Raw genomic sequence first — 18,434 nt, 5'->3', positions numbered from 1 at the left:
AAGAGTACCATAATGATTTTTTTAGCTTTGCCATCAGCCTATAGTACCAGTGACTGCAAGGTTTTGATAATGACTGCAGAGTTGGTGAGGGAGTGGATGGGATTGCGCTTGAGTCATTCCATTCCTTTCTCCTGGAATATGATGTTGGGTAACTTCTCATCCACCTGAAGGACACTCTTGGATAGGGTTCTCTTGTTGCTCATCCTGCTTGGTGTATATGTGAGGCCCCACTAGGTGATGTGGAGACCAAGTGGTCTGTGACTGCTGTCAGTATGTGAACAAGGAGCTCTGTCTCTTTCATAAAATTCAGGAGGCATAGCTTATTTAATTTGCTTGTGTACCTGGCCAAGGTAAGGGCATGAGTGTGCAAGAAAGCCTGCTGAAGCTCAGTTCAGAAAAGGCTGAGCTGAAGATGCTGGCAAGAAGCATGTAGTGAGTGGTGGCAAAGGGCATGTCTGCTTCCATTACCACAGGGGTATGCCTATGTGAAGTCAAGGGGTTTGAGGATATTTTTGGATTCCCTAGTAGCATGAGAGCCAGAAGTGTAGTTTTTCACTTGTTGGGCTAGATCAGTTGTTCTGAAACTTCATTGCACCGTGACCCCCTTCTGGCAACAAAAATTACTACACAACCCCAGGAGTGGGGACTGAAGCCTGAACCCTGCTGCCTCGTGGGGGCGGGGTGGGGAAGCCAAAGCCTGAGTCCTTCTGCCTTAGAGGGTGAGGGGGGGGAGAGCAAAGTTGAAGCCCAAGGGCTTCAGCCCCAGGCAGGGGGAAGCTGTAACCTGAGACTTGCCATCCAGGGATGAAGCCCTCGGGCTTGGGATTTGGCCCTGGGGCGGTGGGGCTTTGGCTTTGGCCCCAGGCCCCAGCAAGTCTAATGCCAGCTCTGGCAACCCCATTAAAACGGAGTTGTGACCCGCTTTGGGGTCCCGACCCACAGTTTGAGAACCACTGGGCTAGATGATTGGTTCCATTTTTGTCTGATGTGGAGTTCACGATGTCTAGATTGTTGTTGTTGTGTAAGATTGTCAACCTGTCTAATCACACAAACCCAGACAGCCTTGAACCTCACTTTCTCTGAGGCCCGGCCCCCTGCTCACTACATCTCTCCCTCCCCCCCGGCCCCGTTTTTCATTGGGCTGAGGCAGGGGGTCGGGGTTCAAGAGGGAGTGCAAGGGGTGGGGCTGAGGGGTTTAGAGTGTGGGAGGGGGCTCTGCGCTGAGCCTGGGACAGGGAGTTGGGGTGCAGGAGGGTGTGCGGAATGTGGGCTTTGAGAGGGAGTTTGGGTGCGGGAGGTGGCTCAGGGCTGGGGCAAGGAGTTGGGGTGCGGGCTGCGGCTGGGCAGCACCCAGGTGGCTCCCAGAAGCGTTTGGTCAGGCTTAGGGGCGGCTCTGTGCACTGCCCCTGCCTGCAGGTACTGCCCCCGCAGCTCCCATTGGCCGGGAAGCTCAGCCAATGGGAGTTTTGGAGTCAGTGCATGGGGCAGGAGCAGCACTCAGAAACCCCTCTGGCCACCTCTGTGCCTAGGAGCCAGAGGGATGTGCTGGTTGCTTCCAGGAGCCATATGGAGCAGGGCAGATAGGGAGCCTGCCTTAGCCCCGCTGTGCCACCAACCGGACTTTTAGTGGCCTATTAAAATCTCCCAGATTGCTTTCAATACCCACTGGGAGATCGAGGCCGATTCCGGGAAACTCCTGGCCAGTCTGTGAGGGTAGACTACACCACCTCGGGTTGCCAGTCTTTGAAGATCATTTGACATAGAAAGTAGGTGCCTAATTCCTTATTCCATCAGAACACTGCTACTTCAGGCTTTGGAGAACAGCTGTATCTTCTAGCATGCTTTTGGATGCAGTTAAAGGTTTATTTTGAACTCTAAATCTGTCAGGTGCCATTACAAACTGATAGCTAGATTTCTTAAGGCACATGAGAAAACCACCTATTACTCTAGGCATGCTTCTTTAATTTTTAAGAAAAGAAAACCCAGCAGATTCTAAAAGCAGCAGCAAACTTTTGTAGGGAGATAAGTTATTTCTTTAATAGAAGGACCCAGTTCTGTGTGTGTCTAACTTTTAAGAGCTGTTTCTTGGTGGTTGCAGATGGCTGTTTAAAAGAGCATTTATTTAGATGCTCATTCCTTCTCTTTCCACTCCCTGGCCTCATCTGCAGTGGGCGCACCAAATGCGTGTTTTCTCTCTTGCTCAAAGATACCTTACCCCCATTGAAGGTTTCTCTAGTCTTTTCAAGGTGTCGTATTAATAAAAAGATGCTGCCAAGGTCTGGGCCCCTTTCTTTCACTCAGACATCTGTGATGAGGAGGTGATCTTTGTTTGTGAACTCTTCCCATCTAGCTCTAATAGATGTTCTACTTGGGGGAGTCCCACTTAATACTGAGCCAGATTTTGTTTCCTAAAGACATATCCAAAGCCTGTCCTCTGCTTCTTTCTACCCAGAGACCTTCTGCTGGTACCTTCATGACCATTAAGTGTAGTTAAAAACAGCTACCACTTCTTGCATTGTTGGGCAGGTCTGATGTGAGGGGAATTAAAAGAATCATAATTTGACCTTGAGAGCATGTTGTTCTTGAAGAGACTGATGCTGATAACTTTTGATAGTGAGTTAGACGTTTGTTTTTGCCAACATAGGTGCATTCTTGGTGCCATGCAAGGGAGAGTGCCTGTAGATAAGCCATGTAAAGCAGTCATGCTTGTCCTTTGGATCATTTATATGAAAGGTAGCAGCTTGTCATTTTTTCCTCTTACAGTGTTAAAGGACAGAGATAGTAAAGATTCAATGTTCACTTCATTAGATAAAATTACATAGCTTTGCAAGAGTCTTGCACTCTATTGCTTTCTATCTCTCTTTAGCATTCTTAAAGACCAAATATTGTTAAAATAACTAATTGGTGTTCTCAAGTTAAGAATTTTTTTCTAACAATATTTTTTGCCACTTGAGTGCTGATTAATTATTAATACAGTTCAGAATATTCTAAAATAGAACTAACGTCCATCACTAGCTCAAGTTCTTAGACCACACCTTCCTCACACTTAATTGTACCCATAATGAAAGAACACTAGGTAATGCATTTAGACAACCAGTAAAAATTAGAAATTGAAGAAATATGTCAACAGATCTTGTACTGTACTCACTTTTATTTGAATCAGCATTTTCTGGATGAATTATTTTAAAAATACCCCAAACCTGGAAAGTCTGCCTAAAGCAAAATTTCCCAACCTACAAATGAGATGCACCACTTAGTTTGTAAAGCCTGAGTAACTAGATAGCCTTGCTGTTTTACACATGTAACTAATCCTCAACACCTGAATAAGGTGAAAAGATGGAGATAATACCTACTTACACACAAGGGAAACTGCAGTTACCTCGCTGGCCTGATTCCACTGCTCATTGAAGTTTGTGACAAAAATACCCCTGATTTCAATGGGGTCAGTCTTTAGCCCTAAATGACTTGGCCATGACCACAAAGGGAGTAAAGGTTAGAACTACATAGCTCCTGGATCCAGGCTCATACGACAACTATAGAGGGTAATTGGGGAACAATTTAGATGCACTTATTGCAAGCTTACTGTAGTCTCACAGTTGGATGCAGTGGGTTAGATTACATGATTCAAGAAAGTCCCTTTGCACCCTATCAATTGAGATTCATGTTAAAACTGTGAAATTGGTTCTAATGAGATTATGGCAATTTTACATTTAACTTATTTCTTTCTCCAGAATAGGGCCACTTTCAAATTTGATCCTGCAGATGAGGAGAAAAGAAAGGTAAGCAAAACAAACCTTTCTACTTGTGCATGCCCCCTTTCAGGCAGTCTTTCCTCTGCTCTGTGTTGTTTACAGTCCGCTACCACGGAGGTGACACAACCGGCTGTAGTCTGTCATGCTTATGACATGCATGTTTTGCCTCACTGTGCTTTCGGGGAAAAATAGTTCCAGAAGACCTGATAAAGAAAAATAACAAAAGAGCCAAGTAATCTTGTTGGAGGTTCTAATTAGGAAAAATAAATGAAGGGACCACTAACTCAACCGAGCAGGTAGAAGCAAATGGAATTCCCCATTCTTGAAAGATTTGGGTTAGTAGAAAATTTTTCATTTCCCATTCGTCAAACAAGACATTTGCCTACTTAGTGAGTACACAATACCATTTTTCTCTCCCAGGAAGTGAAGAGCTGTCACTGATGTGCTTCTGAATACACCATTCTGAAAGTTTTGTGTCTTCTTGAAAAAGATGGTCTGATCTCAACCTCTGTCTGTATAATATGTGACTGTAAAATTGTCCATGAGAACTTGGATTGAAGAGTCCTTGATGACAAGCAGAAAGATTTGCAAGCTAATCTCACTGCTCTCAATTCTAGTATGTTTATGTGAATCACAGATTCTAGACATGACCTGAGGACACAAGTAATATGTGCATCTCAGCCTATTTTGGATAAATCAGTTACCAGAGCTTCAGACATGACTGGAGAAGCAAATGGAATTCCCACACATACATTTCCCTTTGTCATCTATCATTCCATCAAGGCTCCAGGATTTGATATGGAATCAGTACTTTTAATGACAAATCATGGAGTATTGGTTTCTAAGTCGACTTGTTGCATGCTTGAAGTGGTCTGACACACACAATCTGGCGAATGGGCTTACAAATGTATATGAATCCATATGGCCTAAAAGTTTGAAACTTTCTCATTGTAGGCAAAGAGTAAGTACAGATGTGAAGGATACAATTTTTTTATTTGAAATATGTTCAGTAGAAAGAATGCTCTCACTGCTACTCAATCTAGAATTCATCAGAGTTCTCCTATAGATCGGGACAGATCCAGATTTCACTTCATGTTGATCCCCAAACCCAGGGATGAAAATAAATTAATCACTTTGCTTGCCGCTGCTATGACTTGCATTTGTGACTTCCCCTTTACAAGCCAGTTGTCCAGATAAAAGTAAATGTGCAATGCTTGTATGCATAAATGAGCTGCTAGCCCTGGTAGGCGCTTCATAAACACCCGCAGTGTCAATGACATTCTGAAAGGAAGTGCCAGAATGGATAACAACTCCCCAGAGCCATAAAACTTGGCATTTGTGAGTGCACTTGCACATCAAAATAAATGTCCTGTAAGTTGAGGGTAATGAACTAATCCATGGTATCTAGTGCTGGGATAATTGAAGCGAGAGTTACCATGCAGAACTTGGTGTGTTGAATATATTTAAAGTTCCTGAGATCTAAAACTGAATGCCAGCCACCTTTTTTGGGGGGGGGAGTATGAGAAAATAAAGAAAATAGAAGCCCTTCTGATGTACTAATTCTAATGCTCCTAACTTGATGAGGTCATCTTTCTGCTGGCATGTGGCATTCTCATGAGACTAGTCCCTGAAAAGGAACTGGGAAGAGGGACAGGAAGGAAGAAAAGGTTTGAAATTGAATGGCATAGCAATCCTTGCCTCCTTGAAGGACCCATCGATCTGTGGTGAATGGCATCCAAGCCTGCAGGAAAAAAGATAGACAGGAATCAGAGTGTGACATAAAAGGGGCATAGATCTTTGTAGATTAGTACAAGATCCTTGACCATTGCATCAAATCTGATGTCTCTGTGCCTGATCCACTGAGTAGTACAGAAGAGAGTAATTAAGCTGACTTCTTTTTAATATGTAGATCTTTCTTTAAATTGGTCAGAAGGCCTCTGGTGTTGAGAATATGAAAAAAGAATATTGAGCTTTCCTATATCTGGAGATAGAAGACTGAGGACAAAATTCCTTGTTTTTGAAATTCTATAAAATGGGCTTTGAAGCTGTGCTCCAGTTCCAGGCAAAAACCTGCAGCTCCATCAATGTTATAACTGAACTGAACAGATTCTGACAATTTGAATAGCAAGTCTTCAATTGCTGGTTGAACTTCTTTTGGTAAAACTAAGGCAGATACCATGACGAATGTTGTATTACAATACCTGTAACTGTTGAACGAGCACCAGAATAGGCAGCATCTAATGCAGTCTGAAAAGTTTTAGCAATAAACTGTCCTTCTCAAGAAATAGCTTTAAATTAATCTCTACACTCTGAGGATAATTTGTCCTTAAAATCTGAGTCTATCCAATTGCAGCTGTCATGTCTTGATAACTTGCTATCCTGACTTGTAAAGATGTTGAATACACTTTCTTTCTGAAAAAATGTAGTTTCTTGAGTGTGTGTTTGTTTGTTTTTTTTCCTCCTTAGGAGTAGATTTTCCAGAGTGTGTTGCTCTCTTATTGTCTGTAGCAACAACCAGCGATGATGGTGCCAGATGAGTATAAAAATACTCAAATCTTCTGAATGGCATCTGATATCTATCGCCACCATGAAGTGGTGAAAGTAGCTGAATGGAGGCATGGGCAGCCCAGATATCTTTTGGTGAATCCTATATCCCTTCATTATAGGTGTTGCAACTTTGACTTGGGCTGCTGATTGTAGAATATCAAATAGTTTATATGCTTTTTCCTGAACTATATCCAAATGAACTGTGTGTGTGTGTACATTATATGCTTCAAGAACAGGAGTACTTGTGGTACCTTACAGCCTAACAAATTCGCGAGCCGGGCTGCCAGTGCTGGGTGCCCATGGTGTCCAGGAAGTGCCACCCGCTCTACAACCCCTACTTCCCGGACGAGCGCGCCTTCACCACCTTCTGGATCGGCCTGTGGTCCGTGCTCTGCTTCCTCTCCACCTTCACTACAGTCTCCACCTTCCTCATCGACATGGAGCGGTTCAAGTACCCGGAGCTCCTGTTCTTTTTGTGAATACAGACTAACACGGCTGCTACTCTGAAACTATATGCTTCAGTAATTCCTGAAAAGTTTTAAAATCAGCTGAAAGTGGAGTAGCCTGTGCAATGATTTCATCAGGCAAGAATGATTGTCCTGATGAGCAGGTATTTCATCATCACTTAAAATTTGTTGTTCCTTTGCGTCTTGAACTAGACAAGGAAAATTATTAGAATTGAGAGTCTGCAAACTGTGAGTCACAAATAGATCTGGTATATTGTGGGAGAACTTGCTCCTGAAATTACGAGTATTGAGGCCATATGGGAAAGAGATCTGGCCAGTTCAGAGGAAACCAAGGAGCATAGTGAGAATGATCATCCTTAGATGTAATAGGAAGCTTCTTCTCATTATTATTTTCTCTCCGCTGATATTTCTTTTTAACGGAAGACTCCTATCAGAGGCTGCGAGGATTTGGTGTCTTTGGTTGAAGAAAACTCTGATGCAGGAACCATGACAGGAGGCTGAAAGATAAAAGTGGGACTTGTGTCCTTAATTTTATTGAAGTGTTTCAAAGAAGTTTTCGTAACTGGTACCCTTGTTGCTTTTTGTGGAGGAGATGTGGAAGGTACTTGCACCAGGGAAATCTGCAAGATTGGTGATTCAGATTCTGAAGTGACCCTGAGGTTTGGTGAAAAGACACAAAGAATTACTTGGAGCTGCAAAGTTATTTGTAAAAGACCTCTTCACTGAGGATGTTGCAGATGTCTCTTCCCTCACTGAATATCCCTCAGTAGCTGAAACCTTTGATGCAGAGTGGGACTTGACTGAAGTTGACAGTGCCAACAGAGGAGGCACAGCAGAGAATTGTCTTGAGCACTCCAATGCCAAGCGGGATGGTGCTGATGCAGTTGGTGACAGAGGAGTAAGTTTAGATGACATTTAGAACTCCTCTTCCCTTGAGCTCTTTTTGTGGAGGAGGTAGACATCTGCATTGGCTCCCTGCTGTGGCGTAGTACTTAGGATTCCAGTCCCACTCCTTTCCCGTGGGTAGTAGCAGTTCCTTTTGAAAACTCCACCTCATACAAGGCACAGGTAATAATGCCTTCTTTGAAAAGCTCAGCTGGTCTCAAACTGTGGGTCAGGACCCCAAAGTGGGTCGCAGCCTTGTTTCAGTGAGGTTGCCAGGGCTGGCGTTAAACTTGCTGGGGTCCGAGGCTAAAGCCAAAGCCTGAGGGCTTCACCCCTGGGCTGCAGGGCCAAGGCTTTGGTTTCTGCCTTGGGCAGCAGGGCTCAAGTTACAGCCCCCTCTCCTGGGGCTGAAGCCCTTGGGCTTCAGCCCCTTCTGCCCGGGGCAGCAGGACTCTGGTTTTGGGCTCAGGGTGGCAGGGCTCAGGTTTTAGTGTCTTCCCTCCCCCCGCCCAGGGTCGTGTAGTAATTTTTGCTGTCAGAAAGGGGTTGTGGTGCAATGAAGTTTGAGAACAGCTGATTAAAGCTCCTCTCTGCAGTTGGCACTGGAGCTGATGTTGAGTCAGAACTATTCAGTCCTTAAAAGCAGGACTGTTTTGATGGATCTTCCTGAGTTTGCCTGTTTCCTGGCCCCTGAGTTTAGTGTCACAACTCTGATAGGACAGTTGGAAGACTGTCTCAGGAAGGAAGAAGCTTTTGTCTATGGTCAGAGCCCAACATAGCTTTCATGTTTATCTGGGGTCGTTCTCTTCCCCCCCCTCCCCCTCCCATGAGGAAAAAGCTTCAGTCTAGATTGCTTCTCCCTTTGTGCCCACTTCTTGATGGGTGTGCAAATGGTACAGTTATCTGGGATAACTGGGAGTTCCTCAGCCATGACATATGCCTTATTGTCTGGGTATCAGTGAGAGGAATATTTCCTTCTCCCCCGCCCCCACTCCCCAGGATTGGCATGACTTAAAACCTGGGAATTTAGGCTCTACCGAAAGCTGCACTCTTCCCTCTCTCCCCCCCCCCCGATCTGCCGCTAACTGAAACAGTAAAAAGTAACCAACTATAAACAAACTGTTAACTTCCGGCCTAAATACTCAGTAACAAGAATAATACAGATGGACACTGTTGTTCCAACTCATTACCTAAAGCAGTTCGAAGGAACTAAATGGAGGTTGAGGTTGCTGTACCCTTTATTCCCTGGGGACGGGGTGAGGGGGCATGGTGGGAGCACATGCATGACCCCTATTGGGCATTGCTAGAGAAAACATTCTGAACTGCTATTCTGGGGAATGTGGACACCATAAGTGGGTGTAGTTATTCAAAGAACCAGTTGCCATGTGCAGTTATTTGAAGAACAAGAACATTCAAGAAAATTAGGATTATCTAGATCAGGGGTTCTCAAACTTCATTGCATTGTGACCCCCTTCTGACAAGAGAAATTACTACATGAACCCAGGAGCGGGGGACTGAAGCCTGAGCCCCACCGCCCAGCCTGGGGAGCCAAAGTTGAAGCCCAAGGGCTTCAGCCCCAGGCAGGGGGCCTATAACCTGAGGCCCACCACCCAGGGCCAAAGCCCTCTGGCTTCGGCCCTGGGCGGTGGGGATTGGGCTTGGGCTTCAGCCCTAGGACCCAGCAAGTCTAATGCCAGCCCTGGCGAACCCATTAAAATGGGGCCCCGATCCACAGTTTGAGAACCACTGAGCTAGACCACTTATACAAGAACAATCCTGTCTTCATGAGTCAAGCGCAGAAATGGATTCAAAGGCAATATGTGAATTTATCCAACACACAAAAGCTAGAAAAAAGTATTTAGTATCAATATATGGGAATGTTTGAGGGTACAGTGGGTTTAATATCCAATATACTTCCACTTAAAACTAGATATGGTACCTGAAGATGTTAGTTTCTAACTATCAAAGTTGTTAATATATATTCCAATCTTAATCATAGTTCTAAATTCTATAAATCAAAATCCAACAAAAACAAAATGGCTAAGATGACTTGGCATATCTATGAATAAATAACATAGTTCTATTGAAAATGTTTTAAATATATTTATGTGACTACTATGTACACTGACATTCTGGGCCTCTATATAAACCCAACTAAAAATAAAGAACTTTAAATAATACACAAGTCCCTGTATATATTAGTTCTCTAATTCTCTTCCTGTTGACTTGGCTTCTGTTCCACGCTCTCAGTAATTTTCTGGTGGTGTCTTATCTTCCTTCATTCTTGACATCTTATTCAACACCCTTCCTATAAACTGTGAAACTTGTTTCCAGCTGTTCATCTAAAAACTCCTAAATTGTAAGGATTCAGATATTCTTTATAACTTGTGGTAGCACTGCATGGATTTGACACTGTAACCTGTAGTTCTGTGGAAGGGATTAAGTGTATTTGCATATTCAAATACAAGCATCAATGTTCTTGTCACCAAAATACAAACATACCTGCAGTTATTTGAATTGATTATCCAACTGTTCCTCTCATAACTTTAGAAGTGTCTGTAACTGGATCATGTCTAAGTTTTTAATGTGCTTTGTTGGCATCATGCTATATGCTGCAGGGTTGTCTGAGTGCTTTACAGCAATTTTTTTCAGTCTATTCTCCTTACTACTACACTGCTTTAAGCAAAATGGTGTTTACTCAGGACCATTATTTCTGATTTTCTATCAGAGAACCATCTTTGAATCCTCTTAACAGACAAGGTCTTGAAAGCTTTTGAGGGGAGCATAATCTTTAAATTTAGGGCTGGTCTACACTAATGCTGTAAGTCGACCTAAGTTACATAACTGAAATCGACATAACTTAGGTCAACTTACAGGGTATCTATACCGCACTATGTCGTCAGGAGATGCTCTCACGCTGACTTACCTTCTGCCTCTTGGGAAGGTGGAGAACACTTCTATGGGCGAATGGTTTGCCATCAACTTAGCTTGTTTCACCAGACTCACTAAATCAACGCCGCTGCATTGATCACAGCAGTGCCGATTTAGCAGGAAGCATAGATAAGCCCTTAATGTTTTAAACATGGCCATAGGGAGGCATGATGGGGGTCATTGATTAATATGCAAATTTCTTGGTATGTATTGGAAGTATTTTTGCTATCTCCATGAATCCTTTCTCTCTTCAGTCTAGATGTGTGTGCACATGATTGGAGACAGTATGAACTAGGCTTCTAGGAGCAAAGTTTCCTTGGAAAACATGCACTCACTTCTTTCAGTTGTGGCCATTAACTTAAACTGAAAAAATCATAAATTGCCTTAATGTTTTGTGCTCTTTGGACTTGTCCTACAAAGTCTTGTGAGTAGTCCTTACGCTAAATGATTACTCTTGAGGAAGGCTTGGCAGGATTGGACCCTTTATTTGTATATATTTTCTTTCTTTTGTATGCAGAGTTTAAAAGGTGACCTGCAGGATGGGCACTGCGTTTTCATTGGCTAAGCTGTTGAAGGTGCATTGTATGACAAGTGGATAAAAATCAGTTGAGAGATTTGGAAATACTATATGTACACATTTACCATTTTTTCCACAGTGGGGTCCATCTGTTTAAAAAAATTAATAGAAACATGATACAGAACTTGATTTTTAAAGTTTTCAGCTGTTTTTCTTGCCTTTTTCTTTCTTGAAATCATCCCAAGCGCACACTATATTTTATTTCGTTGTAAAAAAAAAAAAATTTGACTATCAAACAAGGATGGCATAGAAACATGGGACTCATCTCAGTCAAGAATTTGGTTTTATTAACTCTTTAAAATCGAATCATTACTGCACTCTGGTGTATATCGCTATCTTATAGTACTTCTTGGGAGCTAGGGGCACTTGATTTCATCTCACGCAGTGTACTCAGTGCATACTGATATTGCAGAATTACACATGCCTGTTGTGAATGGAAATAAAAAAATAAAGCATATCTATAGGGCTCTTACAATGTCTGCTTAAAGGATGATCAGACCCTGAGGTAATGCCACACCTCTCAATTTAAAAAAAAAAAAAAAAAAAAAGCTTTGTAAGCATAACTGAACTTAAAATAGGACCCTCCAGCCAGAGTATGACTTTACAGTCTCCTAGTGGCTGCAGAACCTAGGCCTGCTGTCTCTTACTGAACCATGTTTTTCTTGTGTGGAGCAGTGAACTGAATCAGGCTGGAATTGTAGAATCATTCTATTGAATATTTCAGTAAAACAAATAACCAGCCTGATAACCTAATGTTATTCTTAACTTGTAGTGGACCTGGAACCCCCTCATGAGGTAGCAATCTGTTTTCTGTCAACAGTGACATTTTTTTAAAGTTGGGAAAATGGCAGCATTTTTGTGGCTAGAGCTGTGGTCTCCTAATATGTTGTCATATTTCTCTATCAAGTGACTTTTCACAGCCAGAAGTAGTTTATAAGCTTAACAATACTTTTGCTGTAACAGAGGAAGTAAATTCGTCCAAGATAGTAAGGAAAACTGTTTATATTAAAAGGGGGAAAAAATGAGCTTAAATAATCAAGGAGCAGCAGCCAAATGCAAAAAGCACTCCAATAAGTTTAGTTTCTTGTGGTCCCAAAACTTCATCAGGGGAGTAATTTCTATTTTTCTCTTGACTCCTTTATGATCAGCTGTTTAAACTTTGGTAGCATTGTTTCTCTAACCATGGATTTCTCTCTTCCTCTGCTTTACCTTTTTGCGCCTTATCAGTTGACTCTTGTATGCGATGGTTTAGTAGCACTTAATTTTTTCCACATAATTATCACATTTGTAAATAAACAACCCCCCCCCACACCTCTTTAAACCATAACCCCTGTGCTTCCTTAACCCTTGCTGTTGTTCACTCCATGGTAAAATGACCATTTTATGACTCTGTTTTTTAATTCTAGATTTTTTTTTCTTTCTTCCCCATCTCTAGGCTCCCCCTACTTTGTTAGAACTATTTCCTGCACTACCTCCAGACAGTGGTACCTCCCCTTCCTCTGTGTCCTTTGTGTGCCAGCCTCATATGGCCTGTCAGGTCCCCAGGTCCCTGAAGAGTCTTGCCCTCTCTGCTGTCTGGGGGGCAGGGGTGGGTCGCTGCAAGCACGGTGGGGAAGAACCATCATGTCAGTGTGGTTTGGGGCTGTAAATGTGCCACTAGCACCTGCCAACTACCTGTTACCACAATCCCCTCTAACCACACACTCGCATGAATCTACTAACTTCACCAACAGCTCAGCAGTTCTATTCTGTTCAGCATCTTCTGTTTCAGAACCAATTGGACTTTTAGTTTAACTCAGAATGTCGTTAATTCTCAAAGCTCTCAAGAAATCTAGAATACTGTATCTCTATATCAGTGGTTCTCAACCAGGGGTATGTGTACCTCAGGGGTATGCAGAGGTCTTCCAGGGGGTACATCAACTCATCTATATATTTGCCTAGTTTTACAACAGACTACATAAAAAGCTTTAGCGAAGTCAGTACAAACTATAATTTCATACAGACAATGACTTGTTTATACTGCTCTGTATACTAAACACTGAAATGTAAGTACAATATTTATATTCCAATTTATTTATTTTATAATTGTATGGTAAAAATGAGTGAGCAATTTTTCAGTAATAATGGCTATCACACTTTTGTATTTTTGTCTGATTTTTGTAAGCAAGTAGTCTTTAAATGAGGTGAAACTTGAGATACACGGGACAAATCAGACTCCTGCAAAGGGGTACAGTAGTCTGGAAAGACTGAGAGCCACTGCTCTATATATACACTATGATTGACTTACATATATGGAAGCTGGCACCATTGAGAAAACATGCAAGAAAATACAAAAAAAGATAGGTGTACATGAAGAATTCATGCTGACTGAATTAGCTGCTGTCACAACAGTTAAGACATAATGCTCTGTGTAAGTGGATTTACAGAAATAAAATGAAACGATTGTTAAACATTTTAAAAATAACAAGAAGTTGGGGCTTCTGTATTCTGCGACTCTGCAGCCACAGAATTTGCTGTGAACGCTAGCCACTGTTACAAAATTGTGCTCTAGAATCTAAGCTTTCATGTATCGTTTTTGACAGTGTTATGAAAATAACTTGCACTGAAAAGAAACCAATGCAGTACTGACATCTTGAGAATACCCTGAGCTTGAAATAGTACATGTAAAGAGCATACCCTTTCTCACTCAGCCCAATAGTTGCTTCGCTCCTAAATCTAATGCCATAAAATGCTGATCATTTTAGCAGAAATAGCCAGCTATTCCACTTATCCAGCAATCCCAAACAACCTTGCTCGGTGTTGAAATCCCTAGCTGTCTCCTAGTTGATTGCCAGAAACTCCTAACTTCTTTCTTTGACACATTCTATAATCCATTGTGCATGGTCAATGCAAAACTGGGGGGGCATATATAGAATGAGGGCTACTGTACTTATTTCACTGTTCATCTTTATTTTTAATTCACTAGCCTGTCCCCCACCGCACCCCCTTTAAATTTATTTTTTATGGGACCTAGTTTTGCATCTGTTTTATGTGTGGAGCTCCTATTGACCTCATTAACATTCTGCCCTCTGAGCAGCTGCTAAAGTAGATTGTATTAAATAAATTAAAACTTGCCCATCTCATCAACCCCCTACTGAGAGTTTAATTAAAATCAACTGAGAATTTAAAACTATGAAAAACCTTGGTTAGAAGACACAATGAACTACAGAGACTTAAGCCAGCCCAGGAGAAGGCAGAATGACTTGCCAGTTACCATGTATTCAAGTGACTGGGAACATCATGTGCTCTGGCACATAATCTTATTCTCTGAGGCCAAAGATGCGGGTGCTGCCAGTGCTCTCATACTATAAAGCACATGAAACTTCATAGCAAACCTGTGATGTGACTGATTTCCTCACCATCACTGCTCTCCCCCTGCCCTTTCCAAAAAACAATGTGGACCATGATTTAACTATTTGAGGCCTTTTTAAAATGGACATTTTCTAAAAAAAACAAAGCCATATAACTGTGTAGAATTGTTAAGAATATTTTTTTTAAAGCAGGTGGATGTTCCATCACCCTCCCAAGTCCAATTCTCTCCCTCCACAATACTGCATTAAAATCATAAAGCTTTAAGATTGAGCCAATATCAATTTAGCTTTAAAGCAGAAGACCTGACCCTTGAGGTTACTGATAATCTAGATTACAAATTCAACAAAGGCATATGGGTAGGTTTGAGTTTGGGAGTTTTTCACACAACCTACCAGGACCCTAAACTGCATTCCTTGGGCACTCTGAACTCCCATTGAAATTGGTGGACTTTAGGGTGTGCAAAAGAATGCAGGATCAGTCCCAACTGCATTGCTTATAAGAGGCAAGATAAGTGAAGATGGTTTAAAAACACACTACTTAAGGGTCACATTCAATTACTACTTTTTTTGCTGGATTGTCCTGCATTTTTGATACTCTGCGCTCTGGTACAGGAAAATAGGATCAGCATGCAGTTCAGAGTGAGGTAGTTGTAGAGGCAAATTATTTTCTTTAATCTCGCATTAAAGTAGAATAATATATAGATGTGTGTATTTGAAAAGGGTGCTTCTATATGCTTTAGGCCCCTTTGACATAACTCAAAAATGCAAGTACATCAAATATAAGAGAACCTAGAAAACTTTGGAAGTAGATACTTATTTTTAGCAAAACTCTTGCTGTTCACCCTTAAATTCCAGTTAGTTCCTATAACAGCGAACCATCCATAGTCACACTGTTCTACGCAATAGGCTAGTCGTGTTCAGCTACTGGTTTGTATATTGCAGTAATGGAAAGTATATTTTTCAAGTTCCTGATATTATCCAAATGGAAAGAGTGATTCACTAAGGGGAACAACAAAAAAGCCCGATCCCCATGTGGCTCATTACGTTTTTTTGTTCTCAGCATGATTGTACACTAGCTACAACAAATCAAACTGAGTTTGCATAGATCAGAAAACGCCAGTAGTGAGGGGCAAGTTGGAGAGGGAACGCATTGAATGGATCAGCAGCATGGCTGGGAGATGTGCTAAAGCAGAGCTAGTGGAGCCTAGCTGATGTGTGGGGAGTGGGCTAGCAGGCTTGGTATTCAAATTGTGCGACATAATATGTACAACTGCCTAAATGACTACTAACATTTTTCCTATTTGATAAACTAGGAAATTCAATGGCAAACTGATAATGCAGAGATAAGGTTGCTAGTAGTCTCTCCTTGCAGAACATTGAGTTGAGCAAAGCTCAAATTTCTGAAAGCCTGGAAATGCACAGTTAAGGTTGTCCATGCAACCTTAACTCTGCCATCTTTCAGCAATGCCCCAATATGTCCTGTTAACACCCAGACACTTGCTCTGCCAGCCCCACAGTTGCTGAAATTGCTGTTCACCTCTTTTTACAGCCCATTTATTCTCATCCATGGGATTCCATCTACCACTATTAAAGAACAAAAGGGGGGGGGGAATTGCCCACACTTGGTTATCTCAGAGACCACCTCTCCTACAACACTGTTTCACAGTGGCAGTTTGGATCAGTAAGCAGTTTTTCTGCCACTGTGGGTTACAGTACTGTGTCAGCAGAGACAGAGGTTTCTTGACTGAATCACTCTAGCAGAAAAAGGGTCAATTTATTCTGTTCCTGCTATTAGCAAGTTTCTGTTTGTAGTCCCCAGTGCTGCCCACTCTTGCTTGTCTGGATTATTTATCAAAATCTAGCAGATTTAGTAACTGCTGCTTCCGATTTATAAGCAAAGATAATTATACAGAAAACTTTTTAATTACATTAAAATATTTGTGAAAAGTCAGTTGAGCTGTAGAGGTTGATTTGACCATTACTTCCAAACTATAATCATTTTTGTTAAACTTGAAGGGTGAGATCTTCAAAGGCTTCAGCATTGCCCAGCTTTTCCCACTGAAGTCAGAGAGTTTTATCACTAACCTCAGTGAAAGCAGTTAGGCCTATGTTGAGTGCTTTTGAAAATCCCACTCTTAAGCTTCCTTTTTCGTATGTCTTGCTGATTACAAGATATTTCATAGACATGGTTTAACAATACTAAGTGTTTCAGAGAGACTGAAATTCTGTGTTTTAGTGACTGTCTATTTTAGTGTACATGATGTAAATATAACCCCATCTGTGCTGATCAAAAATGATTTCCAGATAAACTTTTAGAGGCAAAGAATGCAGCAATCTGGTAGGTCTTTAAACCAAAACGTTCCAAGTGTACTAAGTAGCTAGGTGTGACAGTCAATAACTAACTCGTCTCACGTTTTGATTATAATATCATATGCTTTCCTGTTTAACATCTTGGTGTATTACACAGCATTGTACCACAGTTTGACCTGCCTAATTTAGTTGAATAATACATTGTTTCAACATGACTCTTTATTCTCTTAATCATTACTGTAACGAAACTCCCTCTAGCGTGTCCAGTGGAACTTTCATCTCTAGCTCTCGGTCTGGGTGACAAGCATTTATTTTAGTGCTGAAAAATCCAATTCCTGCAACATTTCCTTAAGTAGGAAACTGTTACAGTGTATTAGTATTCATAAGAAACTGAGAAGTGTGTGTGTACATGGCATATAGTTCTGGTCATAAATTGATTCATACTGCACCAGTGGATGTCACTAAGAACTACCCAGAAAAGTGACTACACTGTTGCACTAGTAACTAACGTACTTCAAGGGACAAGAAGCAGAGGAAGATTTAAAGGTCAAAAACCAAAGGATCTGGGTGGTATAGGATGCAGTAAAGTTTTTATTGCCACTTATATGGGAAGACTTTCATAACTAGACTCGTGACTCTGCCACCCATGAGTAATGTTGTCATCCTGAATATGTGGCAATAAAAAATTTATGGAGCCCTGTTCCGTCATGCAGTCTCTTCTATTCTGTCTTTCCTCTCTCTTGGTTGATTTGTCTGAGTTTTAGTTTGTAGAAAATAATCAGAATAGTGTGTTCAAATCTTTCTGTAATTGAAATGTTATTTTTCTGATCTTCTGATTCTTAAATCACTTGTATTTTTCTAAACAGCAATGCAAATTAACTGCCTGTAACATAAGTATAGCATTCTATCTTTTGATCACGGGACAATCTTTGAGTCTCTTGATCAGGATGGCCTGTCACTATGTTTTTCAGGTATTATTGAAACTCTCCTAGCTATGACTGCGTATTCGTTACCTTAAGTTACTAAAAGTCTACATTTCACTCTCTCGTCTTGCTAGTTTTAATATGCCCTCTTTTGTCTGTTAGCATACAGACTACTAAATACCAGTTTGAGTTTCCCTCAACTTTGACTCTGACTGGGTCATTAAATCTCAAATAAGGGAAGTGTATGCACATGAAGAACCATTTAGCTACAAGCTTAGCAGGAGAGGTATGTACTGTATTCCAAATATTTAAGACTACTAAAACAGCATGATTTCTTTTTTTAAACTAAAAATATAATGGTCTATTATAAGGATCTCTCTGCTTCCATAAAAGTAACCAAAGTCTTGCTGTGACACAATAGGATTAACGTATAGAACCAAGGTATTGGTGAAACTGGCAGCTTGTTTGTGACTAGGAGATGTGCTGTCATCTCTAGCTGTATCCATTTATTTTGGTTTTATGTATAAGAAAAACCTTTAATGATATTCTCTGAATGTTTTTGTAGTAGTTCATATTTTGAAAAGCTAATAATTACCTAGATAAAATAAGACTAAAAACAAGTTCCTTGAAGAAAGTGGCTGAAGTTTTATGATTTGATTGATGATAATAGCAAGACTTTGCATTCAAAATTA

At 41.3% G+C, this 18,434-nt stretch overlaps 1 protein-coding gene across 1 annotated transcript in view; it reads left to right on the top strand.

Annotated features, from left to right (window-relative positions):
* The window catches only part of RIC8B (RIC8 guanine nucleotide exchange factor B), a 55,209-nt gene that overhangs the window by 1,552 nt on the left and 35,223 nt on the right, over nucleotides 1–18,434 (top strand). The window contains exon 2 of the mRNA XM_034778180.1: nucleotides 3,732–3,779. Coding sequence (XP_034634071.1) covers nucleotides 3,732–3,779 — 48 coding nt within the window. The remainder of the gene's footprint in view (nucleotides 1–3,731; nucleotides 3,780–18,434) is intronic.

Source organism: Trachemys scripta, chromosome 1 (assembly GCF_013100865.1).
Source record: "Trachemys scripta elegans isolate TJP31775 chromosome 1, CAS_Tse_1.0, whole genome shotgun sequence".
NCBI classification, from domain to species: domain Eukaryota; kingdom Metazoa; phylum Chordata; order Testudines; family Emydidae; genus Trachemys; species Trachemys scripta.
The sequence above is the reverse complement of the archived record's forward strand: the minus strand, read 5'-3'. Positions and strand labels throughout refer to the sequence as shown.